Source organism: Hakea prostrata, chromosome 9 (assembly GCF_041222555.1).
Source record: "Hakea prostrata isolate BN-2017 chromosome 9, UWA_Hpros_2, whole genome shotgun sequence".
NCBI classification, from domain to species: domain Eukaryota; kingdom Viridiplantae; phylum Streptophyta; class Magnoliopsida; order Proteales; family Proteaceae; genus Hakea; species Hakea prostrata.
This window is the reverse complement of record NC_142608.1, coordinates 1,665,061-1,692,677: the sequence shown is the minus strand read 5'-3', so window position 1 is coordinate 1,692,677 and position 27,617 is coordinate 1,665,061. Positions and strand designations below refer to the sequence as shown.

Sequence of the window (27,617 nt, the reverse complement as noted above, 5' to 3'; positions counted from 1 at the left end):
CTGTAGATAATGTGCAACCCCCCTACTCTGAAGCTTTAGTTGCTTACCATCAGCAGTTGCTGATGAAAACTTTACTTCGTGCAATCACTTGGAATATATGCCCCTAGAAGGACTTCTCGCATTTATGGTTCAGAGGAGGATTTATTGCCCTATTGCTTATGGAAGCACCTCAATCGATGTAGATAATGTGCAGCCCCTCTACTCTGAAGCTTCAGTCGCTTACCATTTGCGGTTGCTGATGAAAGCTTTACTTCATGCAATATCACTTCAAACATATGCCCCTTCAAGCACTTCTCGCATTATGGCTCAGAGGAGAATTTATTTTCCTACTGCTCATGCGTTATTCTTAGAAAAGCAAAGGATTTTGGTGGTGGATTATTCTCACTTGCAACTGTGATGAGTGATCTTATTCATAAAGATCCTACATGTTTTCCCATATTAGATGCAGCTGATTTGCCTTCTGCCTTTTGGATGCTATAATGAGGAGCATTCCGCAATGAGTTGCATTCCACAGTGCTTGGATGTCTTGCGCTTGAACAATAATGACCTCCAAGCTGTGAAGGATCGTAGTGCTTTGAGGTGCTCTGTGAGAGTGCACTTGTTGGTGGCACCCCAGGATCCCTATCTAGTGGTCCAGATGAATTAATGCACCATGCTTCCTCATTGCGTGGACCTAGAGTAGAAATGTTGATGGAGATTTTGAATACTATTGTGAAGATTGGGTATGGAGTAGAAGCAACCTAATCATCAACTGACAATATCTGCTCCTCCACTTCTGTTCCTACGGAAACATACTGATGTGGAAGAGAACTTGTCATCAAATGATGGAGTCATTCAAGATGGAATTTGCCGTGCATACAAATGAGCCATCTACTAATGGTTCATTGGTGAATATTAAATCTTTTCTTCCTGACTGTATAAGCAATGCTGATTGCCTTCTTGAAACAATTCTTCTGAATGCTGACACAAGCTGGAAATTTGTTGAGAAGAAGGGCATTGAGGCTGTTATGCAGTTATTTACTTCGCCATTAATGCCTATTTATGTATCCGCTGGTCAGAGTTTATCAGTTGCTTATAGGAAATTCTCGCCTCAACATTCTGCTGCTTTTGCTCGGGCTGTATGCATGTTCTTGCATGATCATCTAAAATTAACTGATGAACTATTAACGTCTGTAGGAGGGCTTAGTTATGGAAATTTTGAATAAGCTTGCATATAATGTGCTCTTTCTATGCAACTCTTGCTAAGGGGTTTACATCTCTTAACCGTCATAGAGCAGATTCTGGGTCACTAAGTTATGCTTCTAAGAGCCTTCCACCTGCCCTGGATAAAATTTTCAATGAGCCTCTTTGTTTCCCAGGGTATTCTACATCTGCAAGTTTTCAGAAATCAGTATCAGTTAAGTACCATTATCTAGGAAAGGTTGTGGATGGCATGGCTGCACTAACATTTGATAGCAGAAGACATGCATGAAATACTGCCCGGGTAAATAACTTTTATGTTCATGGAAGCTTCACGGACCACATTTGAGGCTACAAGCCAGTTGCTTTGGACCTTCCGGAGTATTCCTCAAAGGGGCAGCTTCAGGAATGCCTGCTAGTGAAGGTTTTGGCTTTGGTTGATCTGATTTTCTCCATGATGATCTTACATTCTTTTTGGGATAACGTCAGCAACATCTCTTCAAGTTGTTACTCTGTGCTCCCCCGACGGGGAGATGATCCGGATTCCATCTCCTATATGATTTTCTTCTAGATTATATAACTTGTTTTTCTGTGATACGATATTAATGATTGGCAATCGTCCATGTATTCTTTACTTAAAATTTTGAGTGAAATTCACTAGGTGAATAATATTCAACCTTGACACCTAGTGTGAAGGAGGACACTGGGGTCCATTAATGTTATACACTTTTCTGCCTCGGATAAAATTTACTTTAGATTCAAAAGGTCCCCTTCCCTCTCCCTCTCCCCTCTTTCAGATTCATAGCTCACATGGGGGGCTGTGAGATGAGTTGTGGTGGTCGCTAGTCTTAATCTTCATGCAATTTCTTCTACCAAATAAACAAATCTTCATGAAATTTCTTTATTTCCCTATAAAATAAATTTCAACAATGTTATCCTACTCGGATGAAATAGTTAACTATAATTCATTCAAAGGACAATTGGGGTAGGATCTTGCCAGGTTGATGCATCTAATGTGGTGGTACCTGTAGTGTGCAAAGTTAGATGGATGTCATGTGGATTTCATTAAATCTGACGCTCCAAAGAACACGCACAAATTATACTAATTCAAATGAAATAAACATGTTACCCAAAAAAAGAGAGGGGGTGATCTAAACAGTTTTTCCTTGATTTGAACCGATTCATTCTTTTGTGTTGTTGAGATTTAATGAAATTCATATGTTCATCCAATGCTAGACACCACAAGTACCACTACCTTAGGCACACCAGCCTAGCAAGATCTAGGGAAAAATCCAACCATGAGATTCTCTTTGATACCATTCCATAAAAAACTTGGCGATATACACTATTTAGAAGCGTGACTTGTTGGTATGGATATTCTTTCCTATGCTAACAGCGTGGGAAATGCTCTCCCAACTAAATAATGAGTGATGTGCTTTTTTTGGTTTTACTCAACCCGAGGATCTCTTACAATATGGATAATATCTTTTCACCAAAATTTTGACCCATCATCGCTCGGATTATGCAGCCATGCATGGCCATTCCAATGGTTGTGTTTTGTATTTTGTTCAATGAATTCCGTAACAGAAATTCGTCATTTGATTGATCTTTCAATTTTTGTTTTTTATTCATATATTTTCTTATCACTTTTAGTGGTGGGTGGAGACTTAGAGCCATAGACTAGCCATACATGGAAAGAATGGAGGAGTAAAGCCAAAACAACTAATCACGGTATTCGACCTTTGTCCTTGCGGAAGAAGAGGGTTTGATGGAATAGAAGATTAATGGATGCCATAGATTCACACGGAAGGATTTACAAGCACCATGTCTCTAAAACATTAGTAGCATGATCAATGAGCGATCTCTTTATCCCTGAATACAAACTAAATAGGTTGAGCAATGCAACTATTGTCAAGATGGTAAACTTGGGAGAATTGGTTCCAACCTCCACCATCTCTTGTTCATATCTCTACAACACATCATTGTCAGCCACCTTTCTTGTGATGATGAATCTAGGTTCAGAAAACCCTAATAACTTGAGCATTGTGTCTATGATGGCAAATAGGTAAGAAGTTGTCCTCCTATGGATCCCCTTTTGTCATTCCACCATCTTTAGATTGATTCACCTATCCATAAGAACTCTATGAAAATGTAAGTGGAAGTGACAATGATCAAATGTGCAAAAGCTAGAAATCGTGGTGTTGAAATCTGAAAAGGTAAATTCTTTATGTTAATAGCCAAAGACGCAGTGAAAGGAGAACATCACACCCCACCCGACGGTATCAAACTTCCTCGACAATCCGTGGTTGTGATTCACAGCCACAAAATCCCTAGTTACACTATTAAGTAATGAATAAGACACACAATGCCATAATCAAGAGCAAAAGAACAATTTAATAATTAATAATGGAATAAATGGTTCCAATTCCAAGGAAATAATATTGAACGAATCAAATGGATATATGCATTGAAGGAATGTATCAGTGGAAGCAAAAAACTATCAAAAGTTATGTCTCATCATGTTTTGTTATTGTCTTTCATTAGTTTAAGGTATTATATCTTATATCTTTCAATGAAAGGAGTCATGAGACCCTTCTTCATCGCTTTATCCAAGTGGCTGACCACTTGGACCATCTTCCATCAATAGGTATCATAGGAGCACTCCATGCACCTACATGGAGTTTTGTGTTGATAAAAACCAGGTCCCATTGGCGTCTCCAATACAACAATTTCTTTAGTGAAATTTTCAGTTTCTATTGATTATTGCCTTTAGTCTTATTTCTCTTATCGTGCTGCATTTACTGTTATGGTTATGGTCTTATAACGCGAGATCCTATGTTTGAGGATCACACCGTGGGTTTTCGGTTTGGCTTGATACCACTTGGTGGGATGTGACATACATGTTGCAAGAGATGATCAAGAGCTAGCTCAAACTAACACATTGAGACTTCTTAATTTCATTTCAAATATGCTCTTCCTCCGAAAGGAGGATTGTCGTTTAACCCAATTACCCAAGCAATCAAGCCTACATAAAGAAGGGAAACATGAATTCCAAGAGAAAGAAAGAGATTGGAAGAAGGAAAGATGGGCGGAGAAAAAGGAAAAGATTAGCATACCCATTGTTTTGATTGAAGCAAAGATCAACAATAGGACAATATGCAAGAAATCTGTTATTCATACTAATTCTTCACATGGGTAGCATGCAGACTGTTAGAGCCAAAACAAATGATTTCAAGGCAAGAGAAGAAGGTATGCGGCCTTTGTCTGTGCGATAGATGCCTTGGTAGACTGGAAGATTAATGGCTACCACATATGCATACAGAAAGATTTGAAAGCATAATGTGCTTAAGATGTCAGAACCACGACCAAGGAGAAATCTCTTCATTCCTCCAAGCAAACAAAGTAAGTTGAGCAAAGCAACTACTGTAAGGATAGTAAACATGAGAGAATCATTTCCAAACTCCATGATCTCTTTTTCATACCTCTTCAGCACATCATTGTCAGCCACCTTTGCTGTGATGGCAAATCCCGATTTAGTAATCCCTATTACCTTGACCATTGTGTCCACAACGGTGAAGATGTAAGAAGTTGTCCTCCTAAAGATCCATATTCGTTTGTCATTCCACCAAGCTTGGAGTGAGCCACCAGCCCTTAAGAACTCTCCTAAGCTGTATGTGGAACTGGCAATGATTAAATATGCAAAAGGGAGAAACCATGGGCTTGAGATCTGAAAAAGAAGAGTTGCACTTTCATGTTAAGAGAAGGAAGACGTAGAGCTCGTATGTGGGTATGATCTTGGAGCCAAGCAACTATAGCAACATGGATTCATATAACCACCTACAAGAGAACCAACCTTAGGAAAGAGAGGAATGCCTTTGAGGAGACCAAGTGAAGGGATGACGAGGTAATACAGTGTTGGAGGGCCATAAGTAGCCCACAAGTTGTAGTGGGAATAGATCATCTGAAGTCCAATATTGATCCTTCCATGACCTTGCCAGAAGGGACAATACCTTGAGAAAAAAATCTGAAGATGACCTTCAGTCCATCTCTTATGTTGCACAAGCGTCTGATCCAACGTAATTGGAGCAACACCAAGGAATGCCTTCTTTTTCGGATTTAAATACATTGATTTCCATCCTCTACATTGAATAGCCAAACCTGTAATCACATCCTCAAGTACACATCCATACTTCAAACCCATCTGCAATTACAAATCATTCAATTAAGAAACACACCTGCTATCATCCATCTGTATGTGCTGTGTGAGAGAGAGAGAGAGAGAGAGAGAGAGAGAGAGAGAGGGTGTGTTTGGGGGGGGGGGGGTGTTGAACCTCTTTTCCCCATTGAGTGTTCTTCTCATAATTACAGCTAGCAAGAGCTTTTATTCTCTCAAGGAATTCATTTAGACTTTCTCCTTCGATTCTATCATTCTTTGATGTCCACTCTTTCTTGTATGCCTTTGTGTATTTCATCCCACATAGGGTATCTCTCCTGTGAAAACACCCAGTTCCCATATAGAGAATCCCTCCGAAGCCATCAAAACCATGGGCATCTGCCTTCATCACCAAACATCAATTCCAAGAAAATGAGACACTCTTGACACTTGATGTACACTATATATACACAAATAAATATGTTTACCTACCTCAAAAAATGCTCTAAGGGAATTGCCGTAGATATCATTCTCACTGATGTTGTTGAAACTCTGTGGATACTGTACAAAAGCAATCTTATGGCCCTTCTCCTCGTCCATTAAAAAACACAATGCATCTCTCACTGAATCCATGCTATTTGAGTACATGTCACAATCCACATTCAGAATTACTGTACCATTGCTTATCTTTGAAGATACCCTAATCTGTATTTTCATCAACAAAATGAAAAAAGAATGAGATTAAATCAGTGCTGCCTTGTGCTTGCATGATATATTGAGTGTATCTAAGAAGGGTTTCTAGCTTGTTAATTTACCAGGGCATTCATAGCTCCAGCTTTGAAGTTATGATGGTATTCAGGTCTCTTCTCACGGGCCATGTATACCAGAGTGGGCAAAGTTTGTCCTTCCATGTCCACAGCAGTGGGGTCTTTTCCATCGATTAGTATCTGATAGATCCAATATAAACAAAAGGTTTCTTTTTTAGATTTCAAGGAACCAGTTACTATTTATATATCAATTAAAATCTCAGTGACTAAGGTTGCTGGTTTTTTTGCTATCTTGAAAGAGGTAGGGTGTGTCACATATTACCTGAAGAATGGTTTGGTGATCACGTGGACTAGAATTTGTATCCCATTCAAGAAAACCTTTGTGCTCCCTGCGAAATTCTTTTGAAACTTGACCCAAGTCTGTCACAATCTTGATCCGGTTCTCCATGTCTTCATACAATTTCTACCATGAAAAATTGGGAGAAGCATGCATGTAATTTGAGAACAATTTTGTATACCTACTATGTTAAAACAATAAATACAACGAGTATGAGGCATATCCTATGCATGGAGCTCCCTCCACTATAGGAAGGGCTCACATCCAAGAGTTCAGCAGCAATCAAGTGGCATTTAACTTATGAATGCTGCCAGTCCCTTTTTTTTTCTTTCAACTGTTAGATGCTTAGAATCTATAATTATATTTTAAACCAGTTTAACTAATATTAGTTCTTGGTGACTCAGATTAACCAAACCTTAAACAAATCCTTACTTTTCACTCACCAGGTCTCTAATCTTTTTCTCAACATTGGCAGCGGCATCATCGTCGTGGGAATCTATTACTGTAGCTGGAGGAATCCATGTCTGGAAGAATTAATAGGTTTTACTTATATGCAAATCTTCCTTGAAGAATCTATGCAGAATAGATTTCTTCCACAAATTTATGCAGATCCTTTGTGTTATACCAAATTTTGGTTTAGGCCATCAAACATGTATGAACCATTTTGCTTGGCACACCTAGTTTTGACTTGGGTCAAGGAGCCATTTAGTTACATTCTGGTGTACACTTTCCAGGAAATGACTCATCCTTGGGACAACCCTCATGAGATTACCACGTGCAGGTTTTAACATACCGGTATAGGTATTCAATGGATATCTGAGATGTTACTTCTCGGAAAAAGTGGCGAGACAATGGGAAACTACCCATTTCTATCTGCATGCATGTCTGAGCATTAAATTTAGCTGCCTTGCTCTTATACATTAAATGCTTAGTGCTTATCAAGGGAGCGCCAATTGTTCCAAATCTTTTTGGGTGTTCAAGGAACACATCACATCCAAAGCCCACGCAAGTCAAGATCACTGACAGACTTGAGGGAAGGTGTATTAAGCCCTTAGCTTATCCAGCAAGATTGGGATGACATTCAATCCTAGCCCTTTGTCCTAATTGAAGGGATTCGATGGTCAAGGTTTGTCTTCTCCATAAAGAACCTAGAATTCATCTATAAGAGTGAGAAGGAGGACAGGAGAGGTACACCAAGATTAGAATTGCATTTATTCTCCTAAAACTTATCAAGAGACCCAGAACTCTTCGGGCATTAACTCCTCATTGTGGGAATTTGTGTTATCCAAGATTTGACTTTACCATCGGAAATGACTTCCCATTCTAAGAGGCAGCCCACTCTCACTACTTTTCTTGTCTACATATAGCTGGTTTGGGTCATCCTAAAATCAAACCAGGAGCTAATAGATTTTGGAACAACACTTTGAATATCCATTAGAAAGATTTGTGCAAATACTTCGTTGCAAGATTCGAGAATTAAGAAGTCATGATCACAGCTTCAATCTCCGAGACTTTCTTGTTTGATCATCACTGTGTTCATCTCTTATACTCCTCTAGTTTTGTCTTCAAAAATCGATCCACAACTCATCCCACAAAAGGATAGAAATCCTCCCAACTTACACAGAGCATCTCTTTCTTTCCTTCTTGTTCCTTCCAATGGAGCAGTCCGAGAAGGAAGGAAAGGTTTAAGGTTAGATTAAATAAAGAAAGGGAAAGGCAGACGGAAACGCATACGAGTAGTTTGTCAGTGGTTGGAAAGAATGGAAAGCTGAAGGTTTAGGGTTTGGTTTAATGCTTTGGCTTGATCTAAGTCATCATGAACCAATAGTAGTTAAATTGGTTTAAAATCTAATTAGAGGTTCTAGGGTTCTAACGGTGAAAAAAAGAAAAAAGAAAAAAAAGAGGCAGGTGACATTCATAAACCAAATTGAATGGGAATTTTTTTTTTTTGGGTAAACCAAATTGAATGGGACTTGATGGCTGCTGAACTCAGGGCTAGAGAGGATGTGAACTCTTATTGGAAATAAAAAAATCATCAATATGCAAAACCCATGTCAAGTGGTTGTCTTTCTCTTTTCTTTTTTACCCTAGCTTGGAAAATAAAATGCAGATATAATGCAGGGAATGATCCAAAATGAATTGACGATGTGGATCCATCTGAGCAGGCTTTCCAACTTCAGTTGGCCTATGAGGGATCTAGATTCTCTTCTCCCAACCTGCCCATACCTTGTCGCCTCACACTTCCATAGGTTGCTAATCTAATCCCGAAATCTTTGATCCTGACAAGCTTGGATAGGACTATATCTCTGTCTTTTGTTTGTGTAACAACACTAGATGTACAGTATGGAACTCATCCTAAGAAGTTATAATTCACATGATAGTAAATACTATGATAGTGGCAGAGCTTTTGCAAATTCTTAGTTAGACTTACCTTAATGGCAGAGTAATGGTTGGTCATGAGAGGATGAAGAAGCTGATCAGAGTGACCGGAGAAAAAGGCTGAAGGGGAGGAAGGTTCAACATTGAAATTCTTGCAGAATGGGAGCCAGTGCTTAGAGAAGCGAGAAGCCTCTATCATTGCATAGAACGTCAACTCTGATCCGCCATCGTCGGAAAGATAAACACTGAGCTTCTCCGGCGGATAATCATAGGCCATGACCGACAATACGGTGTTGATCACCATTATTGGTGGCTCCAATCTTGGGTCCGCTGTACATACAAATATATCCACTCCTGGCAATTCCTTCTCGAACCTGTTTGTGTTATTCTCCAAGAGAAAAAGTACTATTACGGTTGCAGTGTTATGAGAGTTACTTAATTAAATGGAAGAGATAGACACAGACGTACCTCTGCGAGAGCCTGTCCTTGAAAGTGTAGCGATAAACTGGGTTCCAACGAACGGGTTGATGAAGAAGCCAAGAGAAAGAGAACCAGAGTTCAGCAACAAAGAGTCCAATCCAAGCCCATCTTCCCGGAGCTCCTTCTCCAGATGGAGCATGTCTCACTCTGTACGCCAAAACGAAACAGATCGCTACAAGCATGGACAAAGCAAACAATCGATAGGCGACTCGACCCTTCTCTTTCTTAGTTTCGAAGAGTGGAAGATACCCATCCTTTGGAGCTGCCATGCTTGCCCAACTGCACTCTTCTCTCTGTGCCTCTCCACAGTAGGCGATGTACTCTTGCCGAGCAACCTGCAAGTCAGCCACTTATTGTGAAGAAAACCATTTAAAAAGGAAAACATGTGAACTTCCCGACAAATGTATCAATCCAATAATGGGGATCACAGGCCTGATTCACGTAGCTCACATTGGAGCTGTGAGATGAATTGTCGTGGTTAGTGAATTTCAAAAAATTGAATCGTCAGCAATGACAAAACCGAGAAATAACTTGATAAATATATAAACAATTACCATTACTACTAGTCTTCTCGAACCAATGTTTTTGGACAATTTTTCCCTCAATAATGCTTTTTAGTCACTTCTATTTAATATTTCAAGCGATTCTTACTCTTTGATATATTCCTTGTTCAGGTTTGCTCTTTTGATGGAACTACCCAAAGTTTGTCATAAGTCCAATCTTTTGTTTTGAGTTGTTGCGACGTAGATGTCATTGCTATTAATATAATAGCTCTTTTATTGAATGAATTTATTTTTTATCCAAAAATAAATAAATAAAATCCTTTGCCTATGTTTATTGAAATTGCACTACTCTAGTCTTAATCTTTAATGCTTTCTTTACTCCCCTATAAATTTCAATCATGTTGTTGGATAAAGTAGTTGAGTCAGCCATGAGTCATTTAAAAACAACTGGGGAAAAGATCCAGCGATTATATTCTCTTTGATAACCACTCAGACAAAATATGGTGATACACTTCCCAATTAGCATTAGTGAGGTGAAGTGATATTAAGCACATCTAATTGGTTTTTGTTTAGTGTAGTTTTTCCTTTAACCCTCAGGCATGGTAATAACATTGGATACCATCTATTTGGATGAATCATCTATGATGGATAGGACAATCTGGTCATATTTCACTCCTTTGTTAATAGACATTTATCAGTGTTCCATCTTGTGTTCTTCTTGATTGGCTCATCAACATTTGAACTAATTTGGAGATTTTATAGTGATTTGCACGAGTCTACCTCCCTATGTTTATATCCCCTAGTAGTCTTTTAAGATTTTGCTATTTTAAGGACCTAAGAAATACCTTGACCTACCTCTGGAGTTTGGTATGTCTAAAAGGAAGTTTTTTTGAAGAAAATTAATGAGAGGACATGTAATAAAATGTAGAATTGGAAGGACAAGCTGCTGTCTCATGTTTGTAAGGAGGTTCTTTGAATAGTTAAATTTATGCCTCTTCTCAATTTAAGCTTCCTGTCAAGCATCATAATTAGCTCAAAAATGTTGTTTCTCACTTTTTAGCTTAAAAAAAAGGACCTATTGGATGTCTTGGAAGAAAATGAGTAGGTCTATGGATAGGGGTGGACTTGGCTTTAAGGATCCTTTGATTAGAATAAAGCCTAACTTGGTAAGCTAGCTTGGAGATTATGGAAGAATCCAAGTTCCCATTGGGCTCCCTTGTACAAGCAAGTTTATTTGCCAACTGTTCACTTCTTGAAGCCATATTGGGTTCAAGGCTCTCTTGGGCTTGGAGGGGGGATTTTAGAAGGCAGAGATGTTCTCACTGCTGGTCTATTATGGGTAGTTGGTTTAAGAGAGAAAATAAGTGTTTGGGATGATGCTTGGGTCCCTAAAAGTCCAAAATACAAGATCAGTCCGTTGAGCATTAGAAGTGGGGCAATAAAGTGGGTCTTGGATTTGATTGATCTACTGTCTAGAACCTGGAAACAACATTTGATAGAGGAGTGCCTCCATTAGAATGATGCCAAGGCTATTTTTCATATTAAATTAGCTTTTTTTCCCAAGGAGGATCATCAGGTTTGGGGGCCAACAAGTAAGGGACTATATTGAGCTAAGTCTACTTATCACTTCCTATGTAACTTGGTTGATGAAGAGGCAAGTATTATGCATGGATCTGTTTCTCAAGTCCCCAAGGAATTTGGAGATATATATGGAGATGTAAGGCTGCACCAAAAGTCTAGTCTTTTTATTTTTTATTTTTTTTATGGAGATGTCTTTTGGATGAACTAGCCACTGCCGCTGCTTTGAAGAGGGGGAAGGCTAATTAAGGTAGATGAGTGCTGTACATCAAAGATATAGGGTTGAAGTGGAGAGTATCCAACATATAATTTGGGACTGCTGTTTTGCAAGGGCTACATGGTTTAATCCAGATTTGGGGATTGCTACTCCTAGAGATAATCTCTCTTCTTGAATTTATACACTAGAGGAAAACTGAGTAAGGATAAATCTATGAGGCAGGGATTTTAGGTTTGGCGTTCTATATATGATGGGATTGTGGAAGGCAAGAAACAAACTACTTTTTGAGGTCGTACAAAGTTCTCTATCAGAAGTTCTATGTGAAGGAGTTAGAAGTTATGAAGAATATCAACAAGTATTATTCCTTTGTCTAGCAGATTAAGGAGCTTGTTTGCAAGGAACGTTTACATTGGCTTCCTCCCGTGTTGGGTTTTATTTAAGTAGAATGTAGATGTTGCATTTCAAGATGCAAAGAGTGGTTTTGGGGTTATTTTGAAAAAAAAGGAATGATGACTTTGTTTTCGCTGTTTCAATTCCCTGTGTGTTCAATACTCCATTGGAAGGGGAAGCTCTTGCCATTCGGAAAGGTTTTCTCCTTATTGTTGCTGATGACGATGTTGGTAGGATTCAGGTGGAGAGTGATTGTCAGAGTTTGATTAACATGATTCATGCTCAAATTGTTTTCCCCTTCTGCTTGCAAAACATACTAGAATGTTAGAGAATAGAGAAAATAGAGTATTGTATTATGTATTTTCTCTCTTTCATATGGTATCGAATCTCTTCTTTTAGTGTTGGGCATTTCACAGTCTTCTCCTAGCTCCAGTCTTATGGTGTGACAATATTGGGGCCACTTACTTGTCGGTCAACCTTGTTTTCCATGTTTGAACCAAGCATATTGAAGTGGATTTTCACTTTGTTCGTCATAAAGTGGCCAAGGGCAATCTTCAAGTTTGCTATATTTCTACTATTGACCAGTTAGCAGATATTCTCACCAAAGGGCTCTCATCTTCTTAGTTTTATCTTCTTGGTCCAAAGTCAAGCTTCTTCCTGGACCCTTGACTTTGCAGGAGGGTGTTAGAGAATAGAGAAAATAGAGTATTATATTATGTATTTTCTCTCTTTCATACAGTATCTTGTGTTATACTCATGCATACTCTATATATATACCTATGTTACTCTCATATTGAGATAACACACTAATTTTACCCAACCCTACACTTTCATATAGAAGACATAGGCTGAATGTGTCCTCCATTTGAATCTTGTACTTTTTCTTTTATGCCAATTAAGGGAGTGCAATGCCACTCCTCACACCTTGGCTCAAAGGGCTGTCAATGATGCAGATAGACTTGACTAGCCTTGTTCCACGCTTTGGGTGTTAGACTTGTCTTTGTCTGACTCCAATTGTATATGGTACTCTAACGAAAGAAATTTTGTTCACCAAAAGAAGGAAAAAAAAATCAATAGATTGCAAGAGATGATTAGAGAGCTAGCTCAAACTAACACATTGAGACTCATTTAGAATATGCTTTTCCTTCGAAAGGAGGACCCTTGTCTAACTACCCGAGCTATCAAGCCTATTTGAAGAAAGAAAACAGAAAAATTACAAGAGAGGAGAGATTGGAAGAAGGGAAGATGGGTGGAGAAAAACGTAAAAGATTAGCATACCCCTTGTTTTAAGGAAAACAAAGACCAGCGATAGGACATTATACAAGAAATCTGTCATTTATACTAGTTCTTCACATCGATCGGTAGCATGCAGACCATTAGAGCCAAAACAAATGATTTCAAGGCAAGAGAAGAAGGTATGCGGCCTTTGTCTGTGCGATAGATGCCTTGGTAGATTGGAAGATTAATGGCTACCACATATGCACACAAAAAGATTTGCAAGCATGATGTGTTTAAGACATCCACACCAGGACCAAGGAGCAATCTCTTCATTCCTCCAAGCAAACAGAGTAAGTTAAGCAAAGCAACTATTGTTAGGAGAGTAAACATGGGAGAATCATTTCCAAACTCCATCATCTCCTGCTCGTACCTCTTCATAACATCATCATCAGCCACCTTTGCCGTGATGGCAAATCCGGATTCAGTAATCCCGATTACCTTGAGCATTGTGTCCAAAACGGTGAAGACATAAGAACTTGTCCTCCTAAAGATCCATATTCGTTTGTCATTCCACCAAGCTTGGAGTGAGCCACCAGCCCATAAGAACTCTCCTAAGCTATATGTGCAATTGGCAATGATTAAATATGCAAAAGGGAGAAACCATGCACTTGAGATCTGCCAAAAGAGTTATACTTCTAGGGTTAGAGAAGGAAGACATAGAGCTCATATGCGAGTATGTATGAACTTGATTGAAGCAAAGAAAATAATGCAACATGGATTCATATAGGCACCTTAAGAAAACCAACCTTAGGAAAGAGAGGAATGCCTTTAAGGAGACAAAGTGAAGGGATGATGAGATAATATAGTGTTGGAGGGCCATAAGTAGCCCACAAGTTGTAGTGGGAATACATCATCTGAAGTCCGATATTGATCCTTCCATGACCTTGCCAGAAGGGACAGTACCTAGAGAGAAAAATCTGAAGTTGACCTTCAGCCCATCTCTTATGTTGCACAAGCATCTGATCCAACGTAACTGGAGCAACACCAAGGAATGCCTTCTTTGCTGGATTTAAATATATTGATTTCCATCCTCTATATAGAATATCCAAACCTGTAATCACATCCTCAAGTGCACATCCGTACTTCAAACCCATCTGCACACAATTACAAATCATTCAATTAAGAAACCTGCCTGCGCGATGTGTGCGCAAATGTGTGTGTGTGTGTTTGTGTGTGTGGAGAGAGAGAGAGAGAGAGAGAGAGAGAGAGAGAGAGAGAGAGAGAGACCTCTTTTCCCCATTGGGTGTTCTCCTCGTAGTTACAATTTGCAAGAGCCTTTACTCTCTCAAGAAATTCATTCAGACTTTCTCCTTCGATTCTATCATTCTTAGATTTCCACTCTTTCTTGTATGCCTTTGTGTATTTCATCCCACATAGGGTATCTCTCCTGTGAAAACACCCAGTTCCGATATAGAGAATCCCTCCGAAGCCATCAAAACCATGGGAATCTGCCTTCATCACAAAACGTCAATTCCAAGAAAATGAGACACTCTTTCGAGATCGATATGATGTACACAATACATACACAAATAAATACATTTACCTACTTCAAAAAGTGCTCTAAGGGAATTGCCATAGATATCATTCTTAGTGATGTTGTTGAAGCTCTGTGGATATTGTACAAAAGCGATCTCATGGCCCTTCTCCTCGTCCATTAAAAAACACAATGCATCTCTTACTGAATCCAAGCTATTCGAGTAAATGTCACAGTCTACATTCAGAATAACTGAACCATTGCTTATCTTTGAAGACACCCGAATCTGTTCGGCAACATAATGAGAAAAAGAAAGGAAAAACATTAAATCAGTGCTGCCTATGCTTGCCTGATTGATGAGTGCATCTGAGAATGGTTTCTAGCTAATAAATGGTTGATTTACCAGGGCATTCATAGCTCCAGCCTTGAAGTTATGATGGTATTGGGGTCTCTTCTCACGGGCCATGTATACCAGAGAAGGTAATGCCTGTCCTTCCATGTCCACAGCATTGGGGTCTTTTCCATCGATAAGTATCTAATAGGATTAAGGTAATAACATATTAGTGTCATCCAACATAAATAAATGTTTTACGTTTCAAAGATTTAGTCACAATGGTATATCAATGCAAAAGAAATTGTATTAGCAGTCGATACAATGCCATTACCATCAATATTAAAATTTAGAACTTGCTGGGTTTTCTAATTGATCAAATTTTTGGGCTTGAAAGAGGTAGGGATGTGTTACATATTACCTGAAGAATGGTTTGATGATCACGTGGACTAAAAATTGTGTCCCATTCAAGAAAACCTTTGTGTTCCCTGCGAATTTCTTTTGGAACTTGACCTAACTCAGTCACAATCTTGATCCGGTTCTCCATGTCTACGTACAATTTCTACCATGAAAAATTGGGAGAAGCAAATTAACTTGTAATTTGAGAACAATTTCTCACACCTACTATGTTAAAACAGAAACTATAATACAAGTATGAGGTGTATGCAAGAATCATCAAAATACAAAACCCTGCTTTTATAGGAAAGTTGTTATTATAGTTGAACACATGATGATGACAGTTGTGGATATATATGCGTCTAGCACACTGGTGCCAGCTTCTTATGTAGACGCAGTAAGTTCAATGAAGTCATGGATTTGAATTTCCATTCCCTATACCATCCCCACCCCCTCCTTGTGCCCATGGGCTCCCAGTCATTGTGACCATAACATATAAGAATAGAAAACTTATATACAATAACAACGATATCTAGTCCCCAATACATGATCTTGCTATGCTGTTGCATTTGATATGGTGGTGTCTGTGGTGTCGAATGCTGGATGAACACTACATGAATTCTATTAAATCTCAGCTGCACGAAAGAGCATATGCAAATTATACCAACTTAAGTGAAATAAACCAATTTTGAATTGAATTTTGAGATTTAATGGAGTCTATATGACATCCATTCAACATTAGGCAATATAGGCACCACAAGTCCGGATCACCACCCCTGTTACCGGAACTGTGCACCCTGGATAAAGACAAAAAAAACACTTTGGTTGGCCATGAAAGCGACGTGGCTAGGCAACTTATTAGAATTTATAATTCCCATGTGAATCCCAGTACGTAGTACATACTATGATATTTACCCCAAAAGACAAGTGAGTACAGTGAAGAGCGTTCTGAAATTCTTAGTTATGGCTTACCTTAATGGAAGAGTAATGGTCGGTCATGAGAGGATGAAGATGCTGATCAGAGTTACCGGAGAAATATGCTGAAGGAGAGGAAGGCTCGACCTTGAATTTCTTGCAGAAAGGGAGCCAGTGCTTAGAGAAGCGAGAAGCCTCTATCATTGCATAGAACGTCAACTCAGATCCGCCATCATCGGAAAGATAAACACTGAGCTTCTCCGGCGGATAATCATAGGCCATGACCGATAATACGGTGTTGATCACCATTACTGGTGGCTCCACTCTTGGGTCCGCGGTACAGACAAATATATCTATTCCTGGCAATTCCTTCTCGAACCTGTTTGTATTATTGTCCAAGAAGGAAGAGAAAGAAAAAAAAAACATATTACTGTTGAGTGTTAAGAGGGTTACCTAATTAAATGGAAGGAGACAGACACAGACGTATGTACCTCTGGGAGAGCCTGTCCTTGAAAGTGTAGCGATAAACTGGCTTCCAACGAACGGGTTGATGAAGGACCCAAGCGAAAGAGAGCCAGAGTTCAGCAACAAAGAGTCCAATCCAAGCCCAACTTCCCTGAGCTCCTTCTCCAGATGGAACATGTCTCACTCTGTACACCAAAACCAGACAGATCGCCACGAGCATGGACAAAGCAAACAATCGATAAGCCATTCGACTCTTTGCTTCCTTAGTTTCGAACAGTGGAAGATGCCCACCCTTTGTAGCTTCCATGCTTCCTCAACGACGACACTCTTCTCCCTCTCCGCAGTGGGCAATATACTCTTGCAGAGCAACTCGTAAGTGAGCCACTTGATTATCGTCAAGAAAACTTTTTATAAGGAAAATATGTGGACGTCACGTCCTGAATAAACAAATGTATCAATCCAAAACGGTCCAGCCGGATTACCTATCCCCCAAGTAACCATTCTTATTCATCTAGCTCCCATGGGGCTGTGAGAAGAATTGTGTGGTGGCTGGTAACGTTCGCCAGATTGAATCGTCAGCAATGACCAAAGGGGAGACAAAATTATTTAGGTAACTTGTGGTATCATATCCCATTCTTCACATTTTGCGTTTGGTGTACATTACAAATATTGAAAAAACCCTCAATATTCATATTCATAGTAGACTTTTGTCTGTTATGGTTTTTGGGTCAAAAATCCTGTGCTGCTGTTAAAAGTACCGTATTGATAATTTCATTGTAGATGAAATAAATATGCTAACATGAATGATTAGGAAAATTTCGAAAGATAACATAAAGAATGATGATATTACAACTCGGTTTACAAGTTAAGCTCTAATGAATGATAAGTTTCAAGAAAGTCTTTTGAGGTAGCACGATCAAATTTCGAAAAAAAGAATGAGTAGTAAAACTTCAAAAGATAACGGTCTACGAGTAGTTTCAATAAATGATAAGTTTTTGTTTGAGGTGGTATGACCAAGTTCAACGGAAGCTTGTATATGCCCATGTATGGATAAGTGATTTAATCTAAATTAAAAAATATTAAAAGAATTAGGGGCTAACCTACCATAACCTTAAAAGCAGTGGTAAGAAAGAATATGCATAGCTTTCTTACCTAGTATGACCTCAAATAGAGCCAATTGAAAGGCAATAATTCATATATCCGGTTCCATTTAGTTGGGATAAGGTTTGTCATTGTTAAAGTAGGGTTTATGGATCAAAAGCTCATTCTATCAAGTTTCCGACGAGGCATAAAATCCAATGTAAATTGAAAGGTAAGAGATTAAACATATATTGTTTTTTATGAACTCAATTGCTTCTCCTTTTTCTTCATATATTTTCTTTATTTCACCCAAAGAAAATAAATGTTATCCATGTCATCCTAGTTAGATGAAGTAGTTGAGTCAGCTACAATTTACTTAAGGGGAATTGGGAAAATGATCAGCCTAGATTCTCTTTGATACCCTTTTGACTCAAAATATGAAGATGCACACATAATTTGGAAGCATTAATTAATTGGTATCATTAGTTAATTTTGGCTCTACTCTTGAATCAGCTGCACATACAAATATGTCCACTCCTGGTAATTCTTTCTCGAACCTGTTTAATTGTGTTATTGTCCAAGAGATCAGAAACATGTTACGCTTGCAGTGTAAGAAGGATCGTTACTTAGTTAAAATGGAAGGAGACGTACCTGTCAGAGAGCCTGTCCTTGAAAGTGCAGCGATAAACTAGGTTCCACCGAAGGGACTGATTGAGGAACCAAGAAAGAGCTAACCAGAGTTCAGCAACAAAAAGTCCAATCCTACCCATCTTCCCTTAGCTTCTTCTCCAGTAGGAACATGGCTTACTCTGTAAACCAAAACCATGCAGATGGCCACAAACATGGACGCAGCAAAGAATCGATAAGCCACTCGACCCCTTGGCTTGCTTGGTTTCGAACAGTGGAAGATACCCATGCTTTGCAGTCTCCATGCTCATCAGCGCCTAAACTGTCTCTGTCTCTGTCTCTGCTCTCTCTACTCTCAACTAACATGACCTGCAACTTTATTCCTTGCTGTGTCATTAGAACTTCAAACTGATCCCATCTACGTTTAGTTTAAAAAAGAAAATCGCTTCAGCACCAAAATAAGTTGGTCCCAGCAAATAATGTCTGCACTCTGCAGTTACCTTTTTTTTATATTTTTTCTTCCACTTCCTTTCCAATATAGGTTGTTGATTTGTGTACAAATAATAAATATAGTTGATGACATATCTGTAGAAGTATGAAAATTATATTTTTGAATGAGGAAAGTACAATACATACATGTAATCTACAAGTACTGTCACCATAAATGTAGGATAATATACCCATGCAGTCTCCAAGTACTTTCACTGTAGATGGAAGACCCTCTCAAGTGCAGCAGGTTGTAGTGACTTCAAGCTTGTCATGAAGCAAAGTGAATTGGCACTACAAGAAAAGGGCTCAACAGTGGAGTATATCATCATCACCAACGTTTTTACCTGCATTTTTGAAGTGCAGGAAAAAGTTTACGGCGGCATTTTAAGATTTATGGCAGCATTGCCGCTGTAGGCTAGTTTTCTTGTAGTATAGGCCAAGGTAAACTCTTAGTTCAATGAGTCAGCTTTTTAAAACACCATGTACATATATCATCAAATTAAGTGAAAACAAATCAGTTCTTTTAAAACGATCGAAACCATGTTAACGACTGGGAGATTTGATAAAATCCACATAGCGTACGTCCAATAGTAGGCACCACGAACACTACCACATTAGACACACCTCCCAAGCAAGATCATAGCCTGCAATATTATCTTGCCCCTAACCACCAATTAGATTCCTCTTGCTAAATTATTAAAAATTGCAAACTCTTTCTTTTTATTTAGAAAAAAGGCACAGATTCAATTTGAAGGGTGATAAACAACATGATACAATAATAAAAGAAAAAGTTTAAGACAATGCCACAACACAAAACAATGTGAAAACAGCCTCTATGTTCCTGGTCCAATTTTCCTTTTGAGAAAAGGGTCGCAAGGGCTTCTTGTTTCCCCTCCCCTGTTATGGGAGCGTACATTTCTCTAGTTACTGTGATATTTTTAAAAAAAAAATTTCGATGACACTAGAAGAAAAAAAAGTTTCAATCATAAATTTGACAGTTTGAGAAGGAAATTAATGGGGCTTTGTCAATAATGGATCTCTTTTTTTTCCTCTTTCATTGGGTAATCATTCCTTCATTCAACGCAAGCAAAAGTGGGAGACGAACATAAGTCAACTAACCACTAACTGAAAAAATAACCATCCTTTCAATCCCAAAACTGAAGGGCTTTTTTGGCTGGGAGATCCGCCAAAATGTTGGAACTCCTAAGAATATAAGAGGGAGTACATTGATCAAACTTACTAATCCGAAACACAATATCTTGAATCCAAGATTCAATAGTTGAAGGAGGATGCCTTTCTCCCTTAATATAGTCAATGAGTTGCTTGCTATCAAACTCGATGATTTACTCGTTGAATTCTTCTGAACTCATCCTTCATAGGTTTTGTTGTTTTAGATATTATTGCAGATCTAGAACCCTCAACATTTCAAGATTATGAGACACCGGTGACCGATGTATACAACGTACCAAATTACAAGAATGACGACCTACTTTGTGACATTATCAAACTTATTAATCCGAAACACAATATCTTGTGCTTACCAAGAGTAGTCCCATACTTAGGAAAACAAAGATTACTCAACAAACTGAGACATTTGAAATTCATTTTTATCACTTAATTAAAAACATTCATTTGATGTAATTCCATAGGAGATTTGACTATTTCCTTTCTAGGTTGACTTTTCATTTGGGGATTAACTTTTGTACTAGTTTTGACTTTGCTTCCACTTATTGTTTTGAGATCTTTCTGAGATCCGCTAATTATTTTGTTGCTTAATCTTAGGTAAATGTTGAACTTTTGATTTGATTCTTGCTCAATGATAATGTTATTGTGTGGAATAGTGTGTGATTAATATGAAACTTGATCTTGTAGTTGTGGACCACTCCCTATGGTCTTCGGGTGAATTGATACCAGCTGGGTGGATGTGACAGTCATTGCCAAAAATCACCCCAACCTCTCCCTCCCAACAACCACCACCCTCTGGTCTTCGGGTGATGAATTGATACCAGCTGAGCGGATGTGACAGCCATTGCCAAAAATCACCTTAACCTCTCCCTGCCAACAACCACCACCCTCACCTTCCCCTGCTGGAAATCACCCCCTTCTCCCTAAAAAGAGAATCAGATTTGCAGTGACAATCAAAATCAAGTTGATTGAAGAATAATGATGCACTCTTCTTCTTCAACCCGGCTTCACCCCTAGTGGCATCCTTGCCATTTTTCAGCTCTAAATAGAAAAGTTCCTTCTTTCCTTTCTATCCTCTCTTTGCTTGGTCTTGCAAAAACCCACCTAAAACTCTCTACAGAATTCAACCAAATACTTTTGAGGACAAGAAAATACAAAGAATGATCGTCATAAGAAATAGATGGATAGCAAAATCACCTCCAGAAATGTGGAAATGATAGATTTCTTCCATCCAATTAGACACTCCCCCATCCAACCCCACCTTCTAAAAACCCCAGAATTCTTTTTTTTGAAAAACAAACCCTTCAAATTAATCATTATTGGAGGAAAGAACAGTCCATGAAGGGTAGCTGGGTTTTGACTGGCGGATTGAAAAGTGAGATTTCAGAGAATTTACCTAGAAAAGTTTGGTATTGAAGACAAAAGATCCACCCTAGAAAGGACGCTAGAAGATCTAAGAGACTGTCATTTCTGTAGGCTTTTTGTTCTAATTTCCTATTGGCTATTCTGAGGGCGGTGGTCGCTGGTAGGGGTGATTTCCAACAGGAGAAAGAGAGGGCAGTGGTCCCCGGTAGTGAGAGGGGTTGGGGTGATTTTCGGCAATGGTGGTGGGTCGTTTTCTGCAAGGTATAGATAGAAGATGGGTCACCCACCTAAGAGTTGAGTATGTGAGGGTTTAAATAGGGGTAATTATGTCATTTGACTCTAATAAAGGTAATATGGTCATTTGGTATAACTTAACAGAATTTTGGATGGAATGTTAATAATGTGCAACTTGTAATTTTGAAAGAGTGAAATTTATAATTTAGAGCACTAAAACGTGCAACCTGTAAAAAATTCTTTTTTTTTTTTCCGTTGCTCTTTGATGACTTTTATTGCATCCCAACTTCTTTCTCCTTATGCATCTAAGCTTGCTGGAAAAAAAAATTTGAAAACTCATCCAATTAGGTTTATCTTAAAAGTGAAAATCCATTTTGCACCAAAATAAGTTAGTCCCATGCCAAAGAGATGCCAACAAAGCTGCTAATTGGATGTCCAAGGCACTACATCATGCCTCTGCCTCCTTGGACGTTCTTCACATATGCTTCTCTGGACATGGAAGATATTCTCAAAGCATATGGACATTTCTGCACAAGTTAACTTTTAGTTTTCTTTCCTTGGGTCACTGAACAAGATGCTTGTACCCAATTAGAGGGAGAAAAAAATCATGTACATCTCAATTCTTAATTATTTTATCAGTATTGAGTAGTTTTTATTTGGACATGCTGTAGTATATTAAGAGAGTATTTTCGTCATTTCATTTTAGGACTTAACTGGCATATGGGTATTTTCATCATTTGAATTTAGAATTATATGAATTAAAACCCTTTGAGGATTTGTGAAGTTTGGGATTATGGATGAGAGTCTTCCTCAATGCAAAGTGAAAGTAAACTTGGTTCTTAACAAGAGTTTATATAGTTTTATATGACTTTATTTGATATCATTATTGTCCTAAAAAGAAAATAAAATTTGATATTATTATTTTTTTTACAGTGTTTTATATTAATTTACTGAGAATAGAGAGTAAGAACTATTACATATACTAATAGAGAGGATTGGACCCTGATCTTCCCTCTAGGAGGCGTTGATCACTACAACCTGAGCTGACCTTTGATGGTATCTTTCGTATATAAAGAACCACATTATCTCACATAGATTTTCTACCCAAGAAAAAAAAATCTCTATATAGGTTTATGGTTCTTCTTAATAGTTTGAATTAAATTTCCATTAGAAGCATTGCATGTCCACTAAAAATTATCTATTTTTCAGAATACATATATCAACTAGCTAATACATGGGTAATAAACTGATAATGAAAGCCAATACAACTGATTTAGACAAGAGAGTGAAAGGAAGACGGCCATTGTCCTTGCGAAATAAGAGAACTTGGTAGATAGGAACATTGATGGCAACTACAAGTGCACACACCAAGATTTGCAAGGTGAAATTATCAAAAATGTCAGTAGCAGTGCCCATGATCAATCTCTCCATTCCTCCAATCAAACTAAACAAGTTGAGCAATGCAACTGTTGTTAGGAGGCCAAGCATGGGAGAATCGGTTCCGAATTCCATGATCTCTTCTTCATATCTCTTCATCACATCATCGTCAGCCACCTTGGCTGTGATGGCAAATGCCGATTTAGCAAACCCTAATTCCTTTAGTATTGTTTCTAAAATGGCAAAGATGTAGGAACCTGTCTTTCTGTAAATCAATATCCTCTTCTCGTTCCACCAACCTTGGAGTGACCCACCACTCCATAAGTACTCTCCTAAGCTATACATCGAACCCGCAATGAACAAATATGCAAAAGGCAGGGACCATATGCATGAGATCTGGGAGAAAAAAGAATCCTGATAGTTAGAACAAGAAGAAATAGAGAGTTAGCTCATGTGAAAAGAGAATGCTTTTACCTTTGGAAAGAGGGGAATGCCTTTGAGGAGACAAAGTGAAGGAACGACAAGGTAATAGAGCGTTGGGGGGCCGTAAGTAGCCCAGAGGTTGTAGTAGGAATATGCCATTTGAAGGGCTGGTTTGATCCTTCCATGGCCTTGCCACAAGGGACAGGACCTTGAGAGAAAGAGTTGAAGGTGACCTTCAGCCCATCTTTTGTGTTGCACAAGCATCTGATCCAAGGTAACAGGAGCAAGACCAACGAAGGCCTTCTGGGCTGGATTGAAATACACTGCTCTCCATCCACAACATTTAATTGTTAAGCCAGTTATCACATCTTCAACTGGACAACCATACTTCACTCCCATCTGCAAATCCACAATATATTCAGTTCAATAGCATAGGCTTTGAGTGTGTTTGTGTGTGTGAGAGAGAGAGAGAGAAAGAGAGAACCTCTTTTCCCCATAGACTGTTCTCGTCATTACTACAATCTGCAAGTCCTTTTATCCTCTCTATTAGTTCACTCAAGCTTTCTCCTTCAATTCTTTGGTTTTCTGTTTTCCACTCTGTCTTGTAGTCTTTGGTGTATTTTCTCCCACACAAAGTATCTCTCCGGTGAAAGCACCCACTTCCAATATAGAGAGGCCCTCCACAGCCATCCATACCATAAAGCTCCACCTTTTGTAATTTAAGACAGAATGATATCTTAGTGTATACCAGAATTCAATAGAAGCTCTGCCATAATATGAAGACATACCTCAAAATTTGTTCTGAGAAAACTAGCATAGATATCATTCTTGATGATGTTGTCAAAGCTTTGTGGATACTGTATGTATGCAATATCATGGCCCTGCTCTTGATCCATGAGAAAACAAAGGGCATCTCTCACAGAAGCTAGATTATTTGAGTACATATCACAATCAACATTGAGAATTACTGGGGCATTGCTTATCTTCGAAGACACCCTTATCTGTATTTTCAAGGACATTGAAATTAATAAGAGTAAAAAGGAATAACAGAATTTTAATGGGTGCTGTTCTTCATGGCTTCGTACCAGGGCATTCATAGCTCCAGCTTTGAAGTTATGATGGTATTGGGGTCTCTTCTCACGGGCCATGTATACCAGTGTTGGCAAGCTTTGTCCTTCCATATCCACAGCATTAGGGTCTCTTCCATCAATTAATATCTATGAGAATAGAAATATATGATCACCATCACCCTATAAGGTGCATCTTGGAATTTTTTTTCTTTTCTGGTAAACCATTAAAACATTACCTGAAGAATAGATTGGTGATCTCGAGGACCATAAACTGTATCCCACTCAAGAAAACCTTCATGGTCCTTGCGGATTTCTTTTGGAGTCCGGCCTAGATCTATTACACTTTTGATTCTATCCTCCATGTCCTTGTACAATTTCTACCATTGAAAGTTAGAAGGATTAGTAAATATACCAAGTAGGTGTAACTTTTTAAATCTGCCATTGAAGAAAAAATACTAGAAGACAGAATAAATATAAGAAAGGAAAAAACAAAATCTAAAACTCAAATAGATTCCGCTCTCACTCCAATCTTTTTTTTTTCTTCTTCTTCTTTTTTTTTTTTTTTTTTTTTTTGCTTTGTTTTTCATAAAGGTGTTTGTGTAATCTCAAATAATTCAAAGGGTAGCTAATAGTCATGAGATATTAAAAAAATGACAATGATTTAATTGAATTCAGTGACGGATTCGACTAATGTATCCAATGAAAATAACCCAGATCACATCTACGTTAGGAAAGAGGTATGTACTCACTGAAGTTTTTTTCACCACACAATAAGAATGTGTTATTCATTTTGTTAGTACTTTTAGGCGAACTCCATCCTTATTGTCTGACGTAAAAACGTGAGAAGAGTACATAACTATATGTTGACAAGAAGAGAATATGGTGACTCCAGTGAAAGCTTTTGGGGAAGTTTTTGTAGGAATTGGAGAAGGGAAGGCAAAGTATTGCTGACCTTAATTGAATGGTAGTCATTGTCCATCTGAGAATGAAGAGGGTGAGAGTGAGTGGAGAAAAAAGCTGAAGGGTTTGGGGGCTCCACTTTGAATTTCTTGCAAAATGGGAGCCAATGCTTAGAGAAGCAAGAAGCCTCTAGCATTGCGTAGAACATCAAATCAGACCCACCATCATCGGAAAGATAAACGCTAAGCTTCTCGGGTGGATAATCATAGGCCATCATCGATAAGACAGTGTTTATCACCATTACCGGTGGTTCCACCTTTGGATCCGCCGTACACACAAATATATCCACCAATGGCAATTCCTTCTCGTACCTGAGCCATATAATAGAAGACAAATTAAAAATGTTACTAACAAAGTAAGATCAAGCAAGATTATTTAGCATAAACAAATCAAAAGGAGATGTATGTTAGATGCCATGCAATGCATTTATGTATTTTGAACTGAAGCCACAAGGAGTAATATATAGAAAAAGAATTCTTAATATGATTATTACATAGATGAAATATACAACCATGAGGACATAATTTCTTATATATACGAATAGCTAGTAGTGCACAATCGGAATAAAAATTAAAACAAGAACCTTGTAGCTAGCGAAAAACAAGAACTGAGAGAAGAAAATGAGACACTTCGCATGGAAAATTAGAAATCACTAGGAAGGCCTGATACCATAAGTAGATTAGAATACTGTACAACAACATAGTTATATATACTACTCTTTGGACGAAAAAAATTTATATACTACTCAATAGATATACGTGACAATACCTTCTTATCCTATACCAAAAAAAAAAAAAAAAGACAATACCTTCTTATCCTAATAGAAGACACGAGATCTACAAAATCGTATGAGTTATCATGATAAGAATAATGATACCTATGGGAGAGTCTGTCCTTGAAGGTGTAACGATAGACAGGGTTCCATCGAAGAGCTAGACGCAGAAACCAAGCAAGAGAGAGCCAGAGTTCAGCAGCAAATAATCCAATCCAAGCCCACCTTCCCTGAGCTCCTTCTCCAGATGGAACATGCTTCACTCTGTACACCAAAACCATACAAATGGCCACAAGCGTCGACAGAGAAAACAATCGAAAAGCCACTCGACCCTTTGCCTCCTTGGTTTCAAACAGTGGAAGATACCCACCCTTTGCAGCCACCATGATTGTCCAGCGGCAGTTCTTTCTTTCCTTCACTCACCCATATGAATCCTTTTTTTTTTTGTATCCAAATTCAAGCTATGACTATTCAACTTAACTATTTTCCACAAGAATATGCTTCGATTTTGATCGATATACTAATAGCTCCAAAAAAGACTGAACACTACGAATCAAATCTATTTACTTGCCCAAAAGAAACTAAGCAAACGTATCTAAACCACAGATTTCTTCTGCAAAGAAATAACCTTTGGAAGGATTTGAAAATATCGTATAAATTTTTTTTAAAAAAAATTTGGGTGGAAATAAATTAATTGTTTGAAAGATACCCAACGTTTGCAGCCACAATGCCCAGAGGTTATTATCCATTTATCCCTCTCTACCGAGTGTGACTTAGACAGGGATCACCAGGAAGATTCCCCTACGAACTGTCAAATTAGCTGTTCACGGATGGAATCAGTCCACAAACTTCTGTCACTAAGATACAATATAGTTTTGGGAGGACTTGATAATATGATTGACTATATTCATGATTTTTTTTTTTGTTTTCATCATCTACCTAGTCAGAAGGTGAAGGTATTATCTGTAAGGTACATTGGTAATTTTATTTGGTCCATTTCTGGTCTAATCCTGGTTTGAGTATCTCGGGTGGATCGTTGAGCTGACCAAAGTATAAACCTCTAATCGGCTGTGCAAGGCATGTGAATCTCATTCATACACTAACATGCATGGCGCCAATAGACAAGCTTGAGTTTGAGAATGTGCACATGTAGGTTCAACCATCCACATCTTACCCTTCCAAGTCATCATGCA

General features: G+C 38.4%; 3 protein-coding genes across 3 annotated transcripts; all 3 read right to left on the bottom strand.

Moving 5' to 3' along the window:
• Positions 1-4,047: 4,047 nt before the first annotated feature.
• LOC149003950 (cellulose synthase-like protein E6) lies at positions 4,048-9,678 on the bottom strand. Its single transcript, XM_089135579.1, has 8 exons — positions 9,284-9,678; positions 8,868-9,189; positions 6,422-6,562; positions 6,148-6,279; positions 5,825-6,037; positions 5,511-5,735; positions 5,033-5,380; positions 4,048-4,906 (listed from the first exon to the last, which is right to left on the bottom strand). The coding sequence occupies exons 1-8, from the start codon at positions 9,562-9,564 to the stop codon at positions 4,367-4,369; spliced, it is 2,202 nt and encodes a 733-aa protein (XP_088991705.1). The 5' UTR covers positions 9,565-9,678; the 3' UTR covers positions 4,048-4,366.
• Positions 9,679-13,235: 3,557 nt separating this feature from the next.
• LOC149003949 (cellulose synthase-like protein E6) lies at positions 13,236-17,213 on the bottom strand. The gene is made up of 8 exons (XM_089135578.1): positions 16,869-17,213; positions 16,435-16,756; positions 15,488-15,628; positions 15,139-15,270; positions 14,809-15,021; positions 14,489-14,713; positions 14,008-14,355; positions 13,236-13,876 (listed from the first exon to the last, which is right to left on the bottom strand). Exons 1-8 carry the CDS (start codon positions 17,147-17,149, stop codon positions 13,325-13,327), a joined length of 2,214 nt encoding a protein of 737 aa, XP_088991704.1. The 5' UTR covers positions 17,150-17,213; the 3' UTR covers positions 13,236-13,324.
• Positions 17,214-22,961: 5,748 nt separating this feature from the next.
• On the bottom strand, positions 22,962-27,008 carry LOC149003948 (cellulose synthase-like protein E1). Its single transcript, XM_089169558.1, has 8 exons — positions 26,530-27,008; positions 25,645-25,963; positions 24,929-25,069; positions 24,708-24,839; positions 24,411-24,623; positions 24,107-24,331; positions 23,674-24,021; positions 22,962-23,595 (listed from the first exon to the last, which is right to left on the bottom strand). Exons 1-8 carry the CDS (start codon positions 26,808-26,810, stop codon positions 23,050-23,052), a joined length of 2,205 nt encoding a protein of 734 aa, XP_089025684.1. The 5' UTR covers positions 26,811-27,008; the 3' UTR covers positions 22,962-23,049.
• Positions 27,009-27,617: the final 609 nt, after the last annotated feature.